We start from the raw sequence: 13936 nt of genomic DNA on the forward strand, positions 1-13936 counted from the left end.
TATCAGCAGGAATTCCATCAGAGGCAAAAAATTGTGGTGCTCGTCCATAATTTCCCTTTGAGCGGAGAGTTTTAGCGTTTTCAGTTATCTCCTATTTCGTTTTCTCAATTGTTTCGTTGAATAAGCTTCTTCCATTGAAAGAAAGTTCCATTGAAGTCTGCCAGAATTAAGAGTTCCTCCTATTTGAGCTGGCGTGGTTTGTCGGAATCCTTTACTGCCTCTAATGCTAGTAAAATATTCTGCACAAAAACTTGAGTTTGTTTTGTTTTCTATCAGGACAGCTGGTAGCTTTTTGACTGTTGCGGTAATGTTGGCTCTGGAAAAAAGGAATCATTTCTTTATTTTCACTAGCCGATTGATGGAAATATTGTACACCTATAAAATCGAAAATATAATTTGCTTGTTAATTTGAATTTGAAAGATTAATGATCATTCGTGCAGTAATAATTGTATGTGTGGTATATGTTGTGCTCCGCCTACGAGCTTGCTTAAATGGTAGCTGATCACCCTTAAAATACAATCTGTAAAAGCAATTCTAATTTTCCACTATTGAAATAATTTTGACGGAAAAGTATCAATTAGTTGCATTTGATAATTGTAGCCAAACGCAATTACTCTACGGAGTTGGCATTATCTTTTTGGTTGCATTGATATTACATGCAGAACTTCCACTTCAGGGAAGTTCTTTCTAAAATCACAATAATGCTATAAACTTCGTTTGAGAGCAATTAATCCGATGTTAGTCGGTTATGTAAACAATAGAGTGGGCCTCTGATTTTATTCAACCAGGAATAAACATTTATACTCAGTTAAATTAGCTCATTTGCACATTGAAATGAGTCAATTGCAACGTAAGCTCTATATATGCAACTGACTAGACGATTTTTATAATAATGTATTTTGCATATAGTTCTGCGTAATGCAAATATCACTGAGCACATTGAAAAGAATAAATTATAAATTATGGTGACTTTAAAGAACAAAGTGTGCATTTTGTTTCTTGGCCACTGTATTGTTGCCGTTCCAATTAAATAGAAGCAGTTGACTCACTTGACCGATTTATTTTGAGACTGTCCTTTGAAGAGAATACTTAAGCGCTTGTATAACGCCCCCATAACCTCTCCCATGGCTATTTGAATGGAATATTCAACCCCTAACCCAGGCAACAGCTCTTTAGAATGGATTAGACTGAGAATAAATCGGATCTTTTCTGTTTATGCCCCCCCCCCCCCCCCCCCGTTACAGAGCACGTGCCATTACATAGTAGATCATTAGTTTAAAAATATGGCACGTGCGTCTGAGAGTGCAAATAATATGCACCCACTAAGGGGGGGGGGGGGGTGGGTTTGGGGCACAAACGGAAAAAAATCCAAATGATTCGATGGCGTTTTAGTTAATTCCCTATATGGACTTTTTGTTTTCAAAACTCAATATGCATATATAAAAATCTAATTTGCTAGTGGGCGGTCTGAAAGCGTATTGGGGGAGGGAGGCCTTTATAGAATAGATGTATTTTGTTTTAGGTCAATATACGTAGGCAATGTAGACTACAGTTCGACTGCAGAGGAGCTGGAGCAGCACTTCAATGGGTGTGGAGCCATTAACCGAGTCACAATTCTCTGCGACAAATTCTCTGGTCAGCCCAAGGGATACGCATACATAGAGTTCAGTGATAAAGACTCGGTCGAGACTGCGCAGGCACTCAACGACTCATTATTTAAAGGTTAAAATAATGTCAAACAAAGTTTTGAGCCATTTGGGATCTTACCGAGACCCCCCCCCCCCCCTTGTATATGAGTAGGTTTGAACCCCCAAAAAGTAGCATTTTCCTCTTTATAACAACTTTGCTTTGTTTGTGGTAAATTGGGAACATTTCGGATACAAAGAAATTGAGCCATGGGGCAATAACGGAAAAGATCCGCCATTTGTTTTGATAAAAATATTGCTTGTTTTATTAAAATCAAACGTAGTGTGTCAACGTTTGTGAAATCCCACCCAAGTAATTGCGGATCTTTTCTTCTTTTCTGCTAGCGCCCCCCCCCCCCCCCCCCCCCGCTTAGTTAGGCACCCCCCATTTATAAATGTGTAAACATATTGTTAAAACTACGTAATCTTATACGTGAACATATATGAGCAAATGCATTTACTAAAAGCTAGCACAGCTATGGTTTGAAAGTATTACGTATTCAACCAAAATTTGTCGCATATAACGTAAGCATCAATAAAAATTTCTGTATTAGATCATTTTTGGTGTTTTGGCTACAATAAGGGCTTGATTTTTTAAAACTTCTTAAGGAAACTATTCTAAAAGTGCCTTCCTTCAATCTACCTAGACACTCTTGTTTCAATGAAATGCAAATATCGCTCTCACAATTCGCGAAAACTTAGATTTTGGGGGGTGCAAATTTAACGGCTATATAAGGCTGGGGGGGGGGGGGGGGGGGTAGCAGAAAAGATCCGTAGTCGCATGAAAATCGGAAGAGTCAAAACAAACTGTTTGACATTTTTGTTAAAAATTTTTTGGTTAGAAATCAAATCTGATAAAGCCCGAAGGCCTCGAGCCCCGGTGCCAGTTTTTTCTTGAGCTTCGATCTTCTTAGATGTGCACAGCGCAGATTTCTAGGAAGCAAAAATTCGAAATCGTTGTTTGATATCTGGAACCGAGAACCTCAAATCAAAAAGTAATGAGAGAATTCTGTATTTTTGTTGCCTTTCTTGGGGATTGTGTTCACTGCTGCCTTTCTGCTTTTCAAGAGAGAAAAATTTTGTTCTCAATTTTTAGTTTGTAGGTCTTGCACATTTATTCGGAAGACATAACAGCAATTAGAAATGTAAGTAATTTTGACCGATTTTTTGTCTATTTTCCCCAGTCCTGCATATCGTTCCACGCGTAACCCAGCGGGCTCCCTCGTACGCCCCTCCGCGCTCACCCACACTCCTTGAATTAAGCTATTGCTAGTCTCCCTAAACTGTAGCTAGCTACTGGTGAAGCCAACTGCTCGCCAGTTGTTTGAGATTAGTTCGCCGGACGTTAGTCCGTTATGTATTTCTTGTATTTCTTTTTCGTCTGTGCAGATATAAAAAATATTCAGCCTGCAGTTTTCGCAAAAATGTAATTTTCAAATAGGACAATAATTTAAATGTAAATTGCTTTCTTTGGTCTTGCTTGCTGTATTTAGAAGTAGTTGCTATCAAACCAGATTTATATTTTCCAGCAAGAATTATTAGGTTCACTCAAACGACGTTTGTAGTAATTATATTAGTCCTGCGGTCTTTTTAACGCAATTTTTTGCTTGACCGATTTTTAGTCTCACGCTTTTTAACTCTTTGCCCTCAAAAAACAGTATTTACAGGTAACGACTGGAACGCATCAAAAATTTCTGAGCACCTTACTGGTCTGTAAGTATGCGATGCACCGAAAATGTCGTGGAGACAGGATCAGTGTCTGAAGTGCGGTTTTTAAAAGTTTAAGCTCACTCTCTAGCCCTCCCCCCCCCCCCAGCACCATCACCACCTGGTGGTTTGGAGCCCCGCCTAGTCCAGTACTCCTAACCCTCCCTCTCGTCGAATCCTCCCGAATGCTAGCATCCCAAAGCCCTGGCTGGTTACCCCCGAAGGCAACCGCTTACCGATCTTTTGAGAGAAAATCTCAAGTCGATAGTGGGCTATCTTAGTCCTATTTTTGGTTTTGTTATTAGTTTTTCTGATGTAAATTTTGTATCCGTTCTTGATTTCTTTCTTACTTTGTTTATTAATAGCCGCACAGCGATAGCTGGGGCTATTATTGGCCTTCTCTTGGTTTTTTTTTATTTCGTCGTCATGATTTTTGTTACGACCATATGACGTCACAGCCACTTTTTGTTCATTCGTTCATGCAATTTCAACTGAATTGCATGTGTGACGTCATTTTTCGCTCTTAGTGGAGCGAGTTTTTTTTGTTCATTTGCGTGATTAAATTTTTGGTCACACTTGACTTACCTCACTCTCAAAAATGACTTCCTCACTTTGAAATTGACTTTTATTTACTTTAATTCAAAGAAATAAGGTCAAATGGGTATGTGTCACTCTAAATGAAGGTTATTTGAGATCAGCTAATAGAGGCAGCAATAACTTATACAGTTTTTTAATCAAAATATAACAGATCAGCCTTCAATGAAAAGACGAATTTTTTTGGTCTGTCTTTTTTACTGTTTTTTTAGACTGCCGGTCTACGAATCTATTGCGGCTATTTTCTGGCAATCTGCCAGCTATGTTTTTAAAATGTGTCTTTTTACAACTTTAAGAATTTAAGGTTTCTACAAAGTTTTTATAACTGAACATTTGTGCACGACTTTCCAATTCTTTGTTTTCGACATTAAACACTAGCTCATTAAGCACTGTTTATCTCAATTTCTCTTTCATACTGCTCTTGATTTATCACGTTTGAACCTGTTCCCAAACAGAATAATTTTGGCCACTGTAAACTATTCTTCCAAAATAAATTGTACTCAATTAAATATCTGGTGACTGAAATTTTACTTGTATGAAATTCCATAATTGTTGATGCAAAGCAACTTTCTTCTGAAAAACTATTATTTCAAACTTTGGTTATTTGAGATTCATTTGCAACTGCATTCGAATGAAGTTTGAATTAGTTACTTTCAAAATATTCTCTGAAAGGTTTCGACTTAACTCTTTTTAAGTCTTAAGTGATGGTTTTATTGAAGCAGCTGAGTAAGCAGAGCTTCAAGGTGTGAAGGGAACTTTTGAATCAATGTTGTTTTGGTAACCCCTCTGTTGGCCTTCTCTACCACTCTTTTCTAAAAACAAAATCGCATGTCATTCGAAAGAAATTCGTCCAACGTTATTTGATTTGTTTGTGGGTTGTAACTGTCTTGAATAGGCAAACTACGGAGCTATCGCATATTTTTTATTTCTGCGATTGAGTTATCTTATCGGAGTTGGACTTTTTGGTCATCTCTTTGTCATTACAATTTGAAGTGTTGATTGTATTGGTTCTCTATCTTTTTATAAACCAAATAATTTGAACTATGGGGCTCTGTTTTTGTAAGATTGTGTTCACTCATTTTTCAGATGATTTTTATTGCGTTCAAAGCGAGATAAAAAGGTAACGCCCAATGAACATTGTTCCATTAGAGTCCATAAAGTACCCTTAAGTACCCTTAAGTTCAAGCTCAATGTCATTTCTTTTAAACGTTTTAAGCCAAAATTAGCCTAGTTTTCCATATTTTTCCTCTTTCATTCATTTTTTGATCAATAGGTCTTCAGTTGACGTTAGATCACAGTAGATTTAAGTTGCAAGCAGTAGTGTGTTTTCTTGTCTCTTTTCTTGCTAATTGTTTCTATTTTTTTTGTTCTGTGAATTTGAACTTTTTGCTTTAAAGTTTGCTCAAACTAATGGGTAGATTTTTGAAGCACAAATATTGTGTGAAGACGTAAGCTCCGAGCATTTTAGCAACTTTTGTGTCTTTCAATTTCTAATTTGTTTTTGCTTCTATCTCTTATTTTTCCTGCCAGATTTCGGAGCGACTGCAGGTCGGATTTTTTGTTCATTTATGTGAAACTGAAGACAAGCACAAAAGAAATAATCAAATTAACAATGATTTATGGATTTTTCAAGTTTCCAATTTTTTGTCGTTCACGTGGTCAAAAAAATTTATTTTAGCTTGCAGCTGTCTTTTCGGTAGATCTAGGCATAACAATGTTGTATTTGGACATTTATATTCCTTAACACCAAAGGTACAGTTTAAAAGCTTTTATTCTAGTTTTTCTCTGAATTGTCAATGAGGTTTTTTTTCTGTTCGGTGGACTGCTTTTCTGTCTGCTTTTTTTATTGGTGTCACTCAGGATTTCGATAAATTTCAATGTATTTGTTTGTTTTTTTTTTGCTTTTTAGAAGGTAGTGAAAAAAAAATAAAGTTCCCTAAATAGACAAAAAACAAAAAATATGACAATTTGTAGAATCTTGCGTTACACCAAAGAGAAAACCACCAGAGAAAAATTAAAAATTTTTTCCCTGGCTAAACATGAAAGTATCATCAGGGTAATTGCAAATATTTTCTCTAAAATTTTTGCTGTCAGCTTGACAGGATATGTTCAATTGATTTTGTCAATTCAAGAGTTTGTTCTTGATGGACTTTTTTGGATTGTATTTGAGGAATTGTTTTTTCTTCGTTTTAACCCATTTATTTTAACCCATTTAGTTTTTTTCGTTTTATGAAATGTAATAATATAGTCTTGCTTTTCGGTAGATATATGCCCTTGTGTGTATGAAATTGAAATTTGATAGTATGTTTTAACATATTTCGCTTTAGTTTTGTGATTAAACGTATATATGACAATAGACTATTAGATTTCAACAAACAACAGTACTGTTTAATAGCTGCACTCATCTTCTCAGCCGGCTATTATAGCGCTCCTAATTTTTTACAATTCAAAGAATTTGAATTGTATTGGGGCGCTCTCTTTTTTTTAAAGATCTGTTCACACATTTTCATGATTCATGATTTTCATGAAGTCAAATTGGAGTAGTGATTTTGGTCACGCCGAAACAGGAAGTGGAGCGAAAAAGCGAGTGGTTTTGCGGCGTGAAATTTATCTGCTCTAAATTTAAAGTAGAGTGAGAAAACGGTGTTTGAACAAAAATTCGCTTTCTTGCTAGTGGTTTTTTGTTCACATGCGGCAATTTCACTTTGATTTTTACTGTTTTTTCGATTTTTTGGATCGGATTTTTTTCTAAATGGTTTTCCCAATCCATTCATAGTCCGTTCTAGGTCTAGTTTTCTGTTTAGTCAATGAAAATTCTTTGAATTGTACGTCAGGACTTGTCCTGCTATGTTTTTTTACTTCGTCGAACTTTTCGCTTTACCATTTTGCCGCTTTTTCGACATGTTGCGTGAAATCTTTTTTCTTCTATAGGCTAGTTTCTCTCTTCTCTCATTCTGCTTAAAGTGAATTTGAAAATCAGTTGCTCAGCAAAGCAATTTAAAATGAACAGAGTGAGTATAAAAAATTGAAGTCAGAAATAGAATCGGGATACAGCCCAATTTTAGATGCCCGCTATTTGAACATCGTTCCTATAAGTATTAGTTACGTCTCTCTAATGCTTAGTGGTATTGATAGTAGCCCCTGTAGCCTCTCTCTAAGAAACAGAAGTATGTTCAACTACGAAATGCCATCAAAATAAATCGGACTTAAAAAATGTTTTTGTACAAAAATCTTTTTTTTTTCAATATCTATTCTTTCAATCCCAATCATGCTTATTGGAATCAACGGCGGCTATTTTCCGGCAATCTGTCGTGCATGTTTGCCTTTTTGTGTATTTGTGTATAACGTTGATAGCGTTCGAAAAAGCAGAATCTGTGCAAAAATATCCCATAAATAACATCCCAAAATAACATTGTCGAAGTCGAAAGATGCCTGTATTTTGAATGTTTGTGTGATGTTCACTTTTCACTCAATTTCGAAGCGATGTCATGCAATAAGCGAGTCGGATTATTAACGCATGAATTGGTAAAGTAAGGCAACTCTGCATTTGTTAAAAACGTTGCGAGTCTACGTTGTGCACGCCGCACATCACTGGCTCGTGTTAGTGATTATTTCGTGCTTGCCTATTTTGCCCATGGTACCAAAACTGACAAATAGGTACCAAAACCGCCAAAGAATTCGGAATTTAGTGCATTATCGGACTTTCTTGCACTCGTTAGTGAGAGCTTTCAGAATAATGATGTGATCATTTTTCTGATCCTAGATGAATCATACAACAAAATCACCAACTCATTTTGTGTGTTACATTGTTACTCAGTCAAAATTGTGGCATATTGCATCTCTCTTAAGACTATCTTCTTGTTTTGTGTAATTTGTACTATAAACTTTTTGTTTTGCGCTACCTGTTTCCTCGAACGAAATTTTCGTCACTATTTGGTGTTTGTTCTAGACGACTTTTTGCTCTCTTTACTGATTTACTGCTCTTTCTGTCCTGAGAAATGGTAAAAACTTGAGGGCATTAAGTGCTTGAGCAAATCTCTGAGAGCTTTCACAGAGAACAGTAAATCTTCACGGAAGTTGTTGAGTGAAACTTGAGCGGTAACTCACAGCGTGAAGGGAAATTTGAGTTGCGGAATTTTGCTGGGCTTAACAGCCCCGTGACTTCTTATACCCTGGCTTCCCTGTGCTTATGTTAGCTACAATTGAAGCCAATGCTTCGGGTGTCGTTGGAGAGCAATTCTTCCCAGTAATTGTAGGCTACATGCTAAGCAGTTTGTTGTGTCTATCTCCCCGCTCCCAAAGGTAATGACGTATTTCCATGGAAAATACATAAAGATAACTCAAGTTATCAAATCAATCTTTGAGACCTTGGTTTGAATCGGTTTTGAGTTCAGACAATTAAGTTTGTTAATTGCTCTGAAACGAAATTTGAAATCATTGTATAATTATCTTTCTTTATGTAAAGTTTTAGCTTAACCGTTTTTGCGCTTTTGTTCTAGAACTTTTTCTGACTTGAGTGATTTTTTCATGCTTAAGTTTATCATTTTTGAGTGATGTAAGTTGCTCTTACTCTGAAATATGGTGATATGATAATGTAAATGCGATTGTTTCGCTTTCTGTGATAAAACATACATCATAATAGACTATCAAATTTCAACCAACAACAATACGTTGTCTTTTTTTGCGTATTTGTATATAACGCTGCTAGAATTCGAAAGAGCCCAATGTTTGCAAAAAGCCATCCAAAATAACATCGTCGAAGTTGAAAGATGTCTATTTTCTGAATTTTTTGGGATGTGAGGCTGTAATTGATCTTGTGTGGCTTTTTTGGTATGACTTTTGCACTCAATTTTGAAGCGATTTGGTGCAATAAGTGATTGGGATTATAAACGCATGAATTGGTAAATTCTGGCCACTGTGCTTTTATTGAAATCGGTACGAGTCTACGTTGTGCACGCCGCACATCACTTGCTCGTTTAAGTGATTTCGTGTTTGTCTAATTGGTCGAAGCTACCAAAACCGCCAAATAGTTACCAAAAACGCTAATGGATTCTGATTTTGGTGTATTATAAGACACTTTTTTTCAGATTAGTGTTGCGATCAAATTTTTGACCCTAGATGATTCACACACCATCCAAAAAAATCACCTCGGATGATAAACTGTTAATCGGTCAAAATTATGGCATATTGCATCTGTCTTTAGAGTATCCTTTTGTTTTGTGTGATTTGTGCCGTTTTTGTTTTGCGCTACCTATATCCTGATTACTTACCCTCGAACAAAATTTTCCCGTCGCTGTTTGGTGTTTCTTTCTGAAAGAGTTATTGCTCTTTATTGATTTGACTTTGTCCTCAGTAATTGGAAAAACTGGTAAAACCCGAGGGCATTAAGTGCCTGAGCAGATCTCGTTGAGCTCTCAGAGAGAACACTAAGTGTTCTCTTCACGGAAGTTGTTGAGTAAACCGGTTTTCAAAAGTAACGGCCTATTTTTATGGAGAATACAGATAGAGATAACTCAGATTATCAATTCTATCTTTGAAGAACTCGATTTGAACCTCGATTTTGAGTTCAGACAATTCAATTTGTTAATTGCTCTCAAACGAAATTTGATGCAATCAATGTAAAATTGTTTCTTTCTTTATGCAAAGTTTTAGCGTAACCGTTTTTGCACTTTTTTCTAGCTCGTTCTTTGACTTGAGTGACTTTTTTTGTACTTACGTTTTGCTTTTCTTTTTAGTGATCTAAGTTGCTCTTTTTCTGAAATATGGTGATATGAATATATAAGGGATTGTTTTGCTTTAGTTGTGTGATTTAACTTATATATCACAATAGACTATCAATTATCAATAAAGAGCAATACTTAGTCTTTGTTTGCGTATTTGTGCATAACGCTGATAGAATTCGAAAGAGCAGAACGTGTGCTAAAAGCCATCCAAAGCAAAATAGTCGAAGTCGAAAGGTGTCTATTTTCTGAATGTTTCTGTGATGTAAGGCTATAATTGATCTTGTGTGGCTTCTTTGGTTTCACTTTTTCACTCAATTTTTAAGCGATTTGGTGCAATAAGCGATTGGGATTCTAAATGCATGAATTAGTAAATTCTGGAAAGATAGGCCACTGTGCTTTTATTGAAATCGGTACGAGTCTACGTTGTGCACGCCGCACATCGCTTGCTCGTTTAAGTGATTTCGTGTTTGTCTAATTGGCCGAAGGTACCAAAACCGCCAAATAGTTACCAAAAACGCTAATGGATTCTGATTTTGGTGCATTATAGGACACTTTTTCAGATTAATGCTGCGATCATATTTTTGACCCCAGATGATTCACACACCTTCATCCAAAAAAATCACCTCAATTCATTTTCGGATGATAAATTATTACTCGGTCAAAATTATGGCATATTGTATCTGTCTTTAGAGTATCTTTTTGTTTTGTCTGATTTGTGCTGTTTTTTTTGTTGCGCTACCTGTATCCTGATTACTTACCCTCGATCGAAGTTTTCCCGTCACTATTTGGTGTTTTTCTGGAAGAGTTTTTGCTCTTTTTTGATGTGAATTTCTGTCCTCAAAAATTGAAAAAAAAACTGGTAAAACCCGAGGGCATTAAGTGCCTGAGCAGATCTCTTTGAGCTTTCAGAGAGAACACTAAGTGGTTGAACACTAAGAACACTCATCACGGAAGTTGTTAAACCTTGAGCGGAAACTCATGGCGTGAAGGGCGATTTGAGTTCCCGAATTTTGGTTGGCTTAAGATTCCCGTGACTTCTTATACCCTGGCTTCCCTGTGCTTATGTTAGCTACAATTGAAGCCAATGCTTCGGCTGTCGTTGGAGAGCAATTTTTACCAGTAATTGTAGGCTACATGCTAAGCAGTTTGTTCTGTGTCTATCTGCCGGTTTTCAAAGGTAAAGCCGTTTTTCCATGGAGAATACATAGAGATAACTCAAATTATCAAATCAATCTTTGAGACCTTTATTGGAATCGGTTTTGAGTTCAGACAATTCTTTTTGTTAATTGCTCAAACGAAATTTGAAGCAGTCATTGTAAAATTGTGTCTTCCTTTATGCAAACTTTTAGCGTAACCGTTTTTGCGCTTTTGTTCTACAACATTCTTTGACTCTGGTATTTTTTTCATGCTTAAGGTTTTCGTCTGGGTGATCTAAGTTGCTCTTTTTCTGAAATATGGTGATATGAGATAAAGCGATTGTGGGCGAAAAAGAATCAACGGCATTGTAGCTTTGCGGTTAAGATGGACCGGAAACCCAGAGGTACGGGGTCCTAACCCCTGTGCTGCACCCCATCTGAATTAAATTAGACTGACTGTCGTTCGAGAGCAATTCTTCTGACCTCAGTCGGTTCATGCTTATACCATTCTCTCGATTAAACAAACTTTAGAGGGAAGTTTATTAGTTTCTCGGAAATCTTTCCGATTAGAAGAACTTTCAGTGCATTGTTCAGTGAGACATTTTTGTTTACAGGCAGAGCCATTAAAGTGGTAGCTAAACGTTTCAATGTTCAGTGCATTGTTCAGTGAGACATTTTTGTTTACAGGCAGAGCCATTAAAGTGGTAGCTAAACGTTTCAATGTGCCAGGTGTCAGTTCCACAAATCGAGGCGGTGGATTTTCCAGACCCAGAGGTCGAGGAGGTGCATTCCGTGGAGGTTTCAGAGGTTACGGGGGATACAGACCAGTTTTTAGAGGTCGCGGAGGTTACAGACCCAGACGGTCATGGTACTCGCCTTACTAGAAACAAGATTTAACGTTTTCAACGCCGGATCTGTTTCTTTCAATTGGTATCCAGTGCCTTTAATTCGATAGATTAAGCACTCTTTTGCCTTCAGGATTTAACTGCCTGATCTAATTTATACTTTTTTGGACAGTTTTTCTGATGGTATGAATCCATTTAGGATATTAAGTTGGTTGAAAAGACAGATCCGGCGGTGATGTACTTAATTTAACGGCTCTTTTCCCGAACGTGATAAGTGCTAATGAGTGGGAAAGGCAGTCTATACCAATCATTCAGCGCAAAAGATATATGTTTGTTCGGCCGGTCTTGTGAAAAAAAATCACGTTAGGATAATTGAGTGAATGGACAATGATTCTTGTATATCGGAACCGGTATGCTTGTTCTTCATTATGAACTTAAAGTGTCTGATAACAGTAATTACTGCTTATGTAGATATCCTACTTAGTGTAGATATGATTTCTTAAGTCGTTTGAATGAAGGATATTTTGAATTTCATTGAGTAAAATTGAATAGAGGATCTAATTTGGGAAAAGAGTCAGCATAAATGGTAAAATTGTTGCGGCTGCTTGGCAATTTGGATGTGCTAATTTGCTAAATGAGTTGATAATGGTGAATTTTGGACACTATCCCGTCCTTTTATTCATCAATTAAGTTCTACGAACTTATTATTTGTTGTTTTTGTTTGTTCTCTCAGTTTACTGTGTAATTTCACCATATGCATTATATCGATACTTTTAATATTGATGATTTAGCTTTTATTGTTCCGAAGATGGCCCTTGACTCATACTGTGTCCTTGTATGGTCAACCTTCCTTAAAAAGAAGAATTGTTATACGAGCATTTCAAAAATAGAAGATTTGAATTATCATGTTACTTTTTTAATAAGCATGTAACCATAATGAAAATTTGAGATCCTTCAGGCTATAGACTGACTTTATTTACCAGATATAATTGGGTCCGCGACCATCAAATGTTCTTGCTATTTTTTTTTTCAAATACAGTTTGCAGCTTTTTCCCATAAAATTCTGTTCAACTTTTGTTCTTGACGATGTCGTTGACAGTTCTCTGAGACGTCGAATACCTATAATTGTCCTGTAGCTTTTGTCCCGAAGCAATTTCATTTTTAAAAAAATCTGATTTGCCATTTTTCCGGATACTTTTCATGTTTCAATTTTTTTTGCCAATATACAGTAATACTTTTCATGTTTCAATTTTTTTTGCCAATATACAGTAATACACATGACAGAACAAAAAACAAGATTACGGAAGATCGATTATTTGGAGCGGTTGCCATAAACATATTCAACAAGTTCAGAATTATTACAGATATAAGAATATTTCAATTTGTGACAATTATCAGAAAGGTTGCTCCTAGTGACATTTTCTACATTATAAGGCAACACTCCAATTAATCTAAGCTTATTATATAGAACAGAACCTCTAAATTGAACTGAGTTTCTCTCAACTTAACTTTTTTTAAAGGAATATTAAGTTAATTACATTATTAAGTACATTATTAAGTACATTATACAAATTCAATGTACTATTTCGCGTATTAACACCTTCATTTTGTTTTCGAAACATATCGTTACAAAACGTAATACAATGATATCCATTTAGAGATTTGAGAACAAACTTGAGCAATTCATTTAAGTGCAATTCGTAAACAGAGAGTATTGTATTGTTTATAAACAGGTCATTGCAACTTTCCCGCGTTTTTTGGAAGTGTATTATTTTCAAAATTTTCTTTTGTAATCCAAAAATAGGAAAGAGTGAAGAATAGCTGCAACATCCGTAGACAAGTATGCCATATTGAATTATTGAAGTATTGTAATAGTTTAATAATTTACTTCTGGGAACGTAGTGTCTGAGTTTCGAAATAATTCCACACTGCTTGCTAAGCTTTTTTACCACATATGAAATGTGAGTTTTAAAAGTTAGTTTTGAGTCCAAACGTACGCCAAGATATTTACATGTATTGTCAACTTTTACATATTGGTTATTTAAATCGAAGCGTGGATTCAAATTATCCGTTTTAATGTTCATTTGATTGGTTTTTCAAGGTTTAAAACAAGCATGTTTTCAGTTAACCAAACATTCATGTTTTTAAGATCTGATGCTACGTCGTTAATAGAACAACCAATTGCTTCAATATTAGTATCATCTGCAAACAAAATAATTTCAACGTCTTTGCAGACGTTCGGCAA

The 13936-nt window shown here is 36.0% G+C and overlaps 1 protein-coding gene across 2 annotated transcripts in view; it reads left to right on the forward strand.

The window, feature by feature from the left end:
• Positions 1–11792, forward strand: part of LOC142350892 (polyadenylate-binding protein 2-B-like) — a 442128-nt gene extending 430336 nt beyond the window's left edge. Inside the window, exons 4-5 of one of the 2 annotated variants that reach the window (XM_075402893.1) lie at positions 1524–1723; positions 11534–11791. In XM_075402893.1, the coding sequence (XP_075259008.1) occupies positions 1524–1723; positions 11534–11730 (397 nt within the window). In that variant the 3' untranslated portion in view covers positions 11731–11791. Of the gene's footprint in view, positions 1–1523; positions 1724–11533 lie in introns of both variants that reach the window. The other variant, XM_075402895.1, reaches the window with a different exon arrangement.
• Positions 11793–13936: the final 2144 nt, after the last annotated feature.

Source organism: Convolutriloba macropyga, chromosome 12 (genome assembly GCF_964194025.1).
Source record: "Convolutriloba macropyga chromosome 12, txConMacr16.3, whole genome shotgun sequence".
Classification (NCBI taxonomy): domain Eukaryota; kingdom Metazoa; phylum Xenacoelomorpha; order Acoela; family Convolutidae; genus Convolutriloba; species Convolutriloba macropyga.